Source organism: Tiliqua scincoides, chromosome 4, assembly GCF_035046505.1.
Source record: "Tiliqua scincoides isolate rTilSci1 chromosome 4, rTilSci1.hap2, whole genome shotgun sequence".
Classification (NCBI taxonomy): Eukaryota; Metazoa; Chordata; class Lepidosauria; order Squamata; family Scincidae; genus Tiliqua; species Tiliqua scincoides.
The window spans coordinates 201,256,247-201,267,710 of NC_089824.1; the positions used below are offsets into that span (position 1 = coordinate 201,256,247).

Below are 11,464 nucleotides of genomic sequence, written 5' to 3' on the forward strand. Positions count from 1 at the left end.
CGCAAGTAAAACCCATCAAATGCCATCAGAGGAGCTTTTTAAACTGCTACTCACTAAATATTAAGCAGACAAGAATCAAGTTCCTACATTTTTAAGACCTGATAAATACCTGCTGCAGGTCAAAACAAGAGTCATGTTAAGTGCTGTACTTCTGTTAATGGCACACGTACCTTGCAAGAAAGGATGTTTCCAAAGGCTGAGAATGTATCATACAAGGCTTTGTTATCAATAGAATCATCCAGGTTTTTGATGAAGATGTTCCCAACACCCGATTTCCGGAGCCCTGGATCTCTCTGGGACCACATGATACGAATGGGCCGACCTTTTATTACTTCAAAATTCATGGTGTCCAAGGCTCGCTCCGCTGGCAGAAAATAAACACATTCATTGGTATGCAAGCAACACAGAACTGAACAGAAACTGAGACACAACCTAGTATCTAACCTTTTCTAAAACAGATGGAGGGGCACATCCCATTTGCTACCAACAGAAATTTATTTAAAGTTTTATCATCTCAAGCAAAGTACAGATGAAGAGGCTGGTATAAGGGAAGCTGCAGGTCCTGCAAAATGTTTATGCAAAAAACCTTCCATGAGCACTTTATCTCTAGGTCGTCTATCTACAAATGGGACCATGGTTAGGCAATGGGTAGTTTGATGTGATGCCAGATGGGTCTGTCTTATACACTGTAGGTTTTTGCAAAGGCTAGCACAAATCAAACCACAACCATTTGGTAAAGTGGGAAAGGTTCCTTTCATACTTGTAAGTTCAGTAGTTCTCTATCAACATGAAATAAGTCCCAACTTTTCCCCACTTCCAGACAGCTACAAAAAGTTACTGGCTTGTTCATTTTATTCCAAATCAATTAAGAGCTAGCAAGTGGGAATCATGAAAATTGCAGCACTTGAGGGATCACATGGTAGGCTGTCAGAGTTCTAGCACAGGGGTCTCCAAACTTTTTGGCCAGAGGGCCGCATCAAATATCTGGCACAGTGTTGGAGGCCGGAAAAAAATTTAAATATAAAATTTATATAAATAAGAGATGGAACTTAGATAAATAAATGAATGAATGAAAGGGCTCATTCCTTCAAACTCTCCGGCCCTTAGAACACCCTCCAGAAGCAATCAGAGCACAGTTCCAGTCATGTTTGGCCAAGTGGGCCAGAGGCTTTCAGGGGACAAGAGGCTGGCCACGGGCCAAACAGAGGCTTGCCACAGGCTTCATCTGGCCCTCGGGCCAGGGTTTGGAGACCCCTGTTCTAGCAGCATACTTCTCTAGCAGAATTCACTTATTTTTCACAAGGAATACCTGAAGTTGGTCCCGCTACTTCTAACCTGTCCAATATGGCACACATACTGAAGAAAGTGTATTCAAACTTACCATCTGCAGGCTGTTGAAAATTTATGTATGCATAACCAAGAGATCGGCGTGTAGCGACATCTCGACAAACTCGGATGGACATGATTGGTCCAGCAGGTGAGAATTTCTCATATAGCATGGCTTCAGTCACATCCGGATGTAAATCGCCCACATAGAGAGAGGCTAACGGATATCCAGGGCCACTAGCATTCATGGTCAATCATGCAGTTTAACTTTGGAAGTGAAGCAAAACCTAGTTACTGCCATGTGGTATAATACGTGCAGGAATTTGGTGAAACAAACACAGCAAGGCTCAGGATCATACATGGCAGCTTCAATGGAACCTGTGGTCACAGTTGCAAGAGGTGACAGTGGTGCAGTGAGCAGAACCCACCTGGTGATCAGGGATAATTAAGGCTGAACTATATCCTGGGTCAAAGAGTTCCCCTTCTGCCATGTAAATGGGAGTGAGGCATAAGTGTACATCACTACAACAATTTGCCCATTGCCTCTCCATATACATGTAATTCTCACTAGTGGCTCGGGAGTTATGCAGGTAGACTCTACAGGAAAATTGTGGCATAAGAGATGGAGTTCAAGGTGTGAGAGCCTCCCCTGTGTTGATCTTAATAAGAAGCTTGGGGACAATCCAAATAGGCCACAGAGCCTGTAAACCAGCTGAAAAAAAATGCTTCTACCATAGAAGTTCAGCTTTTTAGCTCCTCCTAATTGCAATAACTATACATTTCCCTCTCCCTGCCTCCCCCCCCCCAACAAACAGTGGGATGTTCCCAAGACAAGCTTTGCTGATGCCCACAAAAGTTTTTTTAACTGCTATGTTTATCCAATTTGTATGCCACCCTTCCAGTTTTTCAGGACAGAATACAAGGGGTTCTCCCACCATTTCCTTAAAATAACCCATTGATATAGGTTAGGTCAAGAGCATAACTACTCCAACTTTAACATTTCAGGGCCAGGTATTTGAATGCAATCACTCCAAGCCCAGGTCAGTGCCATATAAGCAGAAGTGTTTGTTTCCAGTAAGATAGAACTACAGCCCAGGACTTACTGAATAAAAATGGGCTTACTTCTGAGTAAAATAACAGTTTTCAAACACCCCTACATACAAGTTATTTCTCAATTGACTTATTTCTGAAGGAGGATAGTAGGCGGCTTCTTGCAGAATGAGCTCCAAGCAGTTTTTTAGCATACCCTGAAAAACAAGCTCCTTCATCCGCAGAAACCCTGAGATAAATCACTACACACAAATCCAATTTTGGTTTGCAAGTAAAAATTGCACCCAAACTTGGGTGTAGCATCACTGATTTTTATAAGCCACATTTTTGCAACTCTACTAGACAAGAATTTGTTATTCAAAAAAAGCTTCCATCAGTAATTCACATTTCCATGCATATGTGATAAATTTTATAAAGACACTCATGTGGCAGTTTTGGATTAAATCTCAAACCCTACCTTTGGTAACAAAAACTATTAGACCCAAGATACAGAATATGAAGTCACAGCACTGTATTTCTAGACTTCCCAGTGAGTTCAGATGAACGGCCAAGGAAGTTTAACTAGATACTATTGCCCCTACAAGGCCAAACTCAGTGAAATTCTGTACTGAATACTGTATTTCGTGAACAATTTTGTGTGGATGTGCACACATGCACAGGGTGAGGGCTGTGTCATTCTGAAGGATGTGCAATCAAAGTGAGAAGGAAGGCAGCATCATTCAGGGCAATTAGGAGATCCAAGGAGGCCATGTAAAAATGACCTCTTTGTTCATGCACACAACTGAACGTGCCACAAGCAATGTTAAAAGAGTCAATATTGACAATGGATGGAGAGGCCTTGATCGAGTAAAATGTCTGCACACTCCCTTTTATCAGTCCATCCCTGTTTGCCCACAGTCATGATGTGCTAACTCAGACAACTCAGGTCTGAGTTTAGTTTAGGGTCAAACTAAAGATGTGTTCAAATGCTTGCAATCTAAACATGCTTCCAACAGGAAGCTTCTCATTTCTTAATAAACCCAATGGGGGTGGACCTTCATCAGGGAGGGGGATTTTCTCAAATCACAGTTTCACAGGCAAATTGCTGCTGGGGAAACCTATTTGCAGTTTTAAAATGGCATGGGGTGAAAAGTGACTCCCCCATTCCCCATGCAACCCAGTTCTAACCAGGGTCATTCACTCCATGATTTCTTTTTCCTTTAAAAAAAGAAACACAGGAACTTTTGGTTGGAAGCACACTTAGATCTAACGCACTTGTGCATTTGTCTAGTTTGAATCTAAGCAACATCAGTTACCAGCTGTACCAACATCCACTTTGTGTAACTACCACCAAAAAATTGGGGGTAGACCATCTTTTTTTTAGAGACATAATGGCAGTTCTTCACTTGTGATGTGCAGTTCCACATTCAAAATCTACAAAACCTTTTTTGACCAGGGGCAACAGTGGGACGAACACCAATCATGTGAAACGATACCTCTCTCTCAAGTTATTCACGGTTCCTAACTGTTCCCCTCTCAGTCTTAACACCAGCACAGTTTGATCATAGAAGTTAATTCCAGTGCTCTTGTACAGAACAAGTCATTCCAACTGATAGTGGCTCTCCAAAGCCTGAGACAGAAGCCTTGCCCCTGGATACTGTTTTAATCATCATCACCCTAACATTTTGCAATAGCAGCCTTAATCCACCATATTGGCTCTTCTAATCTAGCCCGTTTTAGAAAAACAGAATCCCACTGCTTAATACAGAGTTATTCTATTGCCCATTCATTCTTATAGTCAAATAAGCTTCTCCCAATCTACAAACTAAATGCATATTTACATGCCAAGCATTCAAATGTAAGGGTTTTTTAATTCATATGCAATTTTTATTACAATCTTCTGATAAGCCATCTTTACTTCTGTAGCCTTAATGATAAGGGCAGGGTGCAAGTCTCCATGATTCGTGATCTCTGATCAAGTGTTTTTTTGAATGCAACATGACCTTCTCAGCCAACTGCATCAGCTAAAACTACATCAGAATTATAAGCACAACAACAAAAAATGCATTCATCCAGTAAAAAGGATACAAAACCAGTGCTAGGTTCTGGAGTTTTGCAAATTCCAATCTTGAAATTCCAGAGTCCTTTCCCATGAGCATATCACTACACAAGCCCATTTTGCAGCAGTGGCAAGACTTAAAGAATTCCTTTCCACCACCTCCTGAATTTTGCTTTTGGAGGGAGGACATTGTTAGAGGCTCTTTCTTTCATCCTCCCTGTTAATTACCCCAAAAGGAACCCTCAACAGAGGGGGCAGCTGTTGCAGTCACAGAAGATTTCTACTGCTCAAAACTCACAAATCTCAGCATGGTCCATAGCACATAGACCTTATCTGTTCTAACAGGCCTTAGAAGGGGAAGGACAGAAAATGGAAGATCATCAACATAACCTTTTGTAGTGCTGCTAAATATTTCTTCGTAAGAGAATTTTTCAGGGCTTTCCCACCACTGCCACACTTCCATCATTTGGCCTGCCCAAGCTACAGAAAAGCACACTATCATTTTGAGTTTTTGCAGTTCAAAAAGCAAACTCTCTCCTGCAAAAAACAGGAGACTAAGGGGACACCTTTGCCATGCAGGCCCAGCTACTTACAAGTTAGGGAACAGCAGCATGACCACGTCTCATTTTCCTCCTTCCCTTTCATCAGAGAGCTGAGGTTATATAACTCCCCCCCTTATTTTGACAATAACCCTGTGAGGTAGGCTAATTTGAGAAATATTAACCAGCCTAAGGTTACCCAGCAAGCTGTAGGGGCTGAAATGTTAACCAGAGTCTTCCTCTTGCCACAACCCATGGTATCTCCATATTTAAGGTACAGCAACAATAAAACTCATATGGGCTGGGAAAGAAATAAACACGGAGTTCTTGAAAGCATACAGGCACTTCCAACAAGCTTTTAGCTAAACCATTGGTGGCCCACTGCACTCAGTGCTCTCTAGGGCTACAACCCTACATGCTGGTTTGAACATAAGTACCACTAAACCAAGTGAGACTGCCTTCAGAGTAAATATGCTTTGGGTCTAACTAAGGAGAAGCTCACTTCACAACTTTTTAATCCCCCCCTTCATCTGGATACTTGTCCCCCCTCAAACACTCACATGTAGCTCTTTGCAAGACCAGCAACAAAACTCACCTACCGCAAGGCAGATGCTCCCAAATGTGGGGAAAGCTCTCAGTCTCACAGCCCCGCCTTTTCCTTCTGCAGGGCAGCAGGTGTGGCCACCCACTTCTTGATCCCAGATCCACCTGCTTCCAGCCTTATTCTCCAAGCAATGCTGGGCCATCCCAAGAGCACTTTGCAAGTAAGAGGAAAAGCAACAAACCAGCTTTCTCCACCACAGTGGTGAAAAATGATTGGGACTAGAAGATGGCTCACAACACAAGCCTAGGCACATTTACCCAGAAGTAAGCCCCACTGAGTTCAGTTGGGTTTACTCCCAAGTCAGTGTACATAGGACAGAAGCCATAATCCCTCCTGGACAGATTATGTACCCCTCCATAAATGTATATACAATTACCAAGAGTTGCGCCTTGTTTAAATGGGTGTTGTGGTAGTCAATCTAATTGATCCACTAATTAAATCTGAATATATCTGCATATAGAATAACCCCCAACTGCTACAAAGAGAAAAGCATATTACAGTACTACCTCATGTTTTGTTTTGCTTTGTAATAGTGCATGCATAGGTTGCAGGAATCACAAGCTTAGAAGCCCCTCCCATCAGCTTGCTCTTAGTCCAGAAGTCTGACTCTTAAGGCAGGGATGCTCACACTTTTTTGGCTCGAGAGCTACTTTGAAACCCAGCAAGGCCTGGAGATCTACCAGAGCTTTTTTTTACAATGTTCGCGCCATCATAACATATAACATTTATGTGTACAATGTATGTTGGTGTACCTTGAGCCCCACTGAGTATAACAGGACTTACTCCTGAGTAGACATGCCTAGGATTAGGCTGTGAGGCTGCAATCCTAGCCACATTTACCTGGGAGTAAGCCCCATTGAGTACAATGGGCCTTACTCCCGGCGTTTCCTCCCAGAGGCACCTGAAGGGGGGGGTCGGCACTCCGCGATCTACTCATTTTGCCTCGCGATCTACTGGTAGATCGCGATCCACCTATTGAGCACCCCTGCTCTAAGGCATAGTTTAGAAAATGACAGAAAAACTGAAATTCAAACCCAGATGAAAGCTACAGATTTCACTTTGAAAAGACAGTATTAGGCTGAGTGGGAAAATCTGCATACAAGCTGCACTCACTGATGTACCTCCCTAGGGTCAGTCTCAGCCTATCCTACCTCACAGGGTTGTTGTGAAGATAAATGGGGAAGACTAATGTATACTGCCCTGAGCTCCTTGGAGGAAGGGTAGGATAAAAATGTTATATAATGACCAGTGTGGGGGATTGGTTGTGGTGATGCTAGAAAAGCACTCTGCACATGCTCAAGGGCATATTTTTCTTTAACACAATTTTACGTTTTAAGGTTGAGTCCTGGCATTACAAATAAATCCTAAACCCAAGTCCTTGTTTAAATTCAACACTGGGCATATTCTCCAAATCTACCTACTTAATACCTATTTCTTCACTGTACGTTAATGGGAAATATTGTGTACACCAATTAATATATAAAACGAGCTTTGTCATTTTAAAATTTTGTTTTGGAGCGAGATCTGCAAGATACTATTTTTGTAGTATCTAAATACGCAGCTACATACTTTTTAGGAGCTAGGGAGACACACACAACAGAGACTAAAAATGGAAATGCATAGAAACCTCAGGGGAACAATTCCGCCTTCCCAGAGCTATGAGACGTTCATATGAGAGACTTTGCATTAATGAGAGGCAATTCTACACCCTACTGGCAGGGAATGAACCACAGAAATGTAAACATGATTAATTGCTTCATACTGAAAAGAAAGCAAAACATGATATAAAGTTACAACCTAATATATAAATAGTGTATTATGGGATCTTTTGTGTTTCCAGGGGTATTCAAACCCCGGCCTGGGGGCCAGGTGCGGCCCACAGCCATCCACTATCCGGCTCATGGCCAGCCTCTGATCCCCTGAGAGCCTCTGGCCCAGTTGACCAAACACAACTGGAGTTGTGCTTTTGAGGTGGGGAAATGGGGGCCATTTAAGTGTGTGCTTTATTTCTTGGGCTGTGTTGGTGCTTGGAGAAACCTTGGGCATTTGAGCTAATTCATTTATTAATTCATCTAAGTTCCATTTCTAATGTATTTATTTAAATTCAAATTATTTAATTTTTTTTTCCCGGCCCTTGACACTGTACCTGCTATTTGATTCGGCCCTTCAGCCAAAAAGTGTAGAGATCCCTGCTCTAGGCTATGCCCAGCGCATAACCAGCATCCCAGCCTATCTTTTTGTACATTCCAATCCTGACTCCAGTGGCATTATACTCAGGTAAAAATATGCTTGGAGGGCCAATGCAGTATCAGGCTACTCTAGTGAAGTTTATGAACATTTTTGACAAAATTTATGATGGCATTTAGAAGGAACTAGGGTAGGGTTGCCTCACTGATGATGTCTGATGGAAGTGGCCACATTGGGCAGCAGATTCCCCCACATGCCTCCATCTAGCCTGGTCATATGCCAGTCACCACTGCTTCTCCCCTCTCTCCCTCCTGCCACTTGCAAAAAGCAGAGAATGAAAGAGGAAGTGTAAAGGAGAGCAGTTGCCTACAGTAGCTCCCAGGAAGTGTGTCTAGGGCAGGCCCCCATCCCAAGGTTCTCCACACTTCCACTTCACTCAGCCTTTGGCAAATGACAGGATGTGTGCATGCAAGGGGTGGTGATGCCAGGTCACCAAACCACCACAAGCAGGCTGTGTGCATCAGGCCAGCCTTAACTTGTTAACTGAGTTGCTACAACTGCAATTTGAGTAGCAGCAGCAGGTGAAGTGAACCTTCCATCTCCCTGCTTCACCAGCTGGGACTCAGCCCCTTCTTCCATTCACAGAAACTCATAGAACCATCAGTGGTGCCCAGGAAGGAGAGAAGCAGCCATCCAAGTGAGAACACACAACTGCACTGTTTCTCAAACTGTGGGTGGGTCCCCATTCATTTCAGTATTTTATTTTTAGTATATTAGATTTGATGCCAACATGGTGACTGCATTTGGGACATCTGTACTTTAACAAGCTACAGTGTAGATGCTTTTAACAATGATAGTCCATGGGGCTTACTCCTGGGTGTGGATAGGATTGAAGCCTAGGATTGTTAAAAAAAATTTCCTGCTTGATGATGTCACTTCCAGGTTAATGACAACAATTCCAGTGGGTCCTGAGATTATCATTCTAAAAAGTGGGTTCTGGGCTTAAAAGTTTGAGAACCACTGCACTTCTGTGTTTTATTGTTTTTAACAATTTTCTACTTTTGTCAACCACAACAGCAAACATACATAGGACTGTGCCAAAGGAACAGCTATTTTCAATGTGCATACCAGTCTTCTAGGAGTGAATGGGTATGGACCCATTTGAATCTGTAAGCCAGTGACTCCCTTTGGATTGACACTAGCTTCAGTGCCCCACTTGTGCATGTTATCTTGTTCCCGCCTGTGGTGTTCTTGTCATCTCACCTTGCCAAAGCCTCCCACGTGCCCTGCATTTCTCTCCAAAACTGCAAACTGGTATATCCAATGCAGACACCAACAAGGATGATGAAATTGTAAAATGCCTCTGTTTGCAGGGAGATGATTTTCCCTTGGGAAGTAGGACAGAAAATGGGAGGTCACTACTCCCTACTTTTCACTTTGCCCCAACTGGCCCTATTTGCAGGTTGGGAATGCATAGGTTCTGACTACCACAAAATGGGAAATTCCATACAAAGATGGAAAGGGCCAAAGGAAGAGACAGGTTTTGCTCTCTTCTTTCTCTCCCGCCCTAGTTACTTGCCAGTTTTTTTGTTGTATATCCCACCCAACCACTATCAAACATCTGATTAAAATAAGTTCATACAGAGGAGAGTCATGCCACAATTAAAGGCAGTCTCTATGCTGCCAAAGACTAGCTTTTGTCTCCATGGTCAATACACATCTGTATGCTTTCTGCTTATGAGAGCCGGTGAGCTGCTGCATAGGCATTTGCCACTCCTGTTCTCTCCCCCCCCCCCCCCAATCAAGGCTGTTCAGATGGTCATAAACACCCACTCTGTAAATGGTATGTTATGGCTTTCATGCCACAATGTTCCTTTGAAAACCTGTAACACTGTGCTGTTTTCTTGATGGCTGTCCTTTAGAACTGAAAAGATATGAGTCCCCTGCCACTTGTGGTTTCAGGGATGCCTAGATGGAAGTTTAAGTCAGTATCTCACTTTTGCAGCTCCCTTCTCTCCCCTATCAGGGGAATTCAAGTACACAGGTATAATAGAACTGAGGGATGTATTTGCATATTAATTCAATACATCATAGTGCATGGTTCCTTTTTCACTTTCTAATCAGATTCCGAAATTGAGTCACATCCTCTCCTTGCAGTGAAGGCGTGTCTCGTCAAGAGAAATAAGACTTGAGATTTTATGATACACAGCAGAAAATGAGGACTTTATTTCAATTTGTGGAAAAGTGAGAGAAGTGCCAGAATCGTATGTACAGTGCTTTATGCAACATTTAAGACTAGGTCTCCATATTACTCATCTAGGACTTTACATTAAGTCACAGCAATGAATAGGTGAGTGTTAACTGATGCAAGCACAGGTTACACTTCGCTATCAGAACAGTTCTTCAGACTATAATTCTTGCAGAAGTCCAGTTTAAGAGCACTTTGATCACTGAATTTTGCCTACAAGCTATTTCATACTGAAGGGCATACCATCGTGCTAGAAATCATGTCGACCATCATGTTGAGTCTCAGTTCCAGAACAAAGGAAACAGAGAATGAGTTCACACCTTACCTTTCTGAAACAAGGTCATGCTAGTTTAGAAATGACAGGCTGTTGGAATGCATTTTCTTCATTTACATTAAGTGTATCATACAAGGGATTTAGACATTTTCAGACCCAAGCACATGGTATGAGCTAGAATTCCAGCACAGCTATTAGTGATGTATGGCAGTACATCTGAATTGTTTTTGCAAACTGGATTAGCCAAGGAACCATTATATGGAGCCCAAGGAGCTTATTCTCACCACTTTATAAAGCAGAAACACGGTCCAGTGGACAGTAAGTTTGGCTTTGATTAAGATTCAAGTCCCATTTGTGTGGCTTTGAGCATGTTGCCCATCCTCCCCAATCCATAAAATGGACTGACCTACACTCGAGATTTATGCTGATGACAGTGTTTCCTACCACAATAGGAACCTTCCCAACCCTTTACATAACCACACAGTGGCTAAAACTATTTCACTTGTGTAGCAGGCTTTTCCTTCATCCTGAAATATATCAGACAATTGTAAACACAAATGAAGATGATCTAAAACAGAACATGTTGCACAGGGGCCTATGCATGAGCTAGCAGCCAAAAGTATGGCTGTGTGCACAGCTGTGAAACAGCCTCCAGTGAAAATTTATAATTACTTAAGCCTTATGGGATCCATTTCACATGGCTGCTTCTTACAGCTGTCCTGTAACATTTGACTGCAGAAAAATTACATTAGCTACTCAACCAAGGTACCTACATATTTTAGTCAATGCCAGACCAACTGGTAAGCTGTGGCAGCCACACAGCCTCTACAGCTTACCTCACTGCAGCCTCAAAACCTAAGAGCAATTCTTGTTTGAAAAGGTGTCTTTCACAGCCATCACAGAAAACCTATAAGCAATATATGGCAGGAGGTCTGGCTCAGTTGGTAGAAATGCCGCCTTGTATGCCTGAAGATCTGAGGCTGCCAGTTCGAAACAACCGGAAGTACCAGAGAACTGACGACACGCTGATATACTGATGAGCTGACCCTAGGTGGCAGAGAAGAGTTGCCGTCAAGTGGAGCGTGGGAGGCGAAGGGCCAGAGAGAGACCAGACCTGGAAGGAATCCAGCTGGAACAATTCAATTGTTAAAATCCCTACGGGGGTTTAGAACAGCCTACCTATGTAAACTGCCTTGGA

General features: G+C 42.8%; 1 protein-coding gene across 1 annotated transcript in view; it reads right to left on the reverse strand.

The window, feature by feature from the left end:
• PABPC1L (poly(A) binding protein cytoplasmic 1 like) overlaps positions 1-11,464 on the reverse strand; it is a 34,059-nt gene that overhangs the window by 19,277 nt on the left and 3,318 nt on the right. The window contains exons 2-3 of the mRNA XM_066626583.1: positions 1,382-1,593; positions 171-364 (exon numbers count right to left, since the gene is read on the reverse strand). Of these exons, the coding sequence (XP_066482680.1) occupies positions 171-364; positions 1,382-1,574 (387 nt within the window). The 5' untranslated portion in view covers positions 1,575-1,593. The remainder of the gene's footprint in view (positions 1-170; positions 365-1,381; positions 1,594-11,464) is intronic.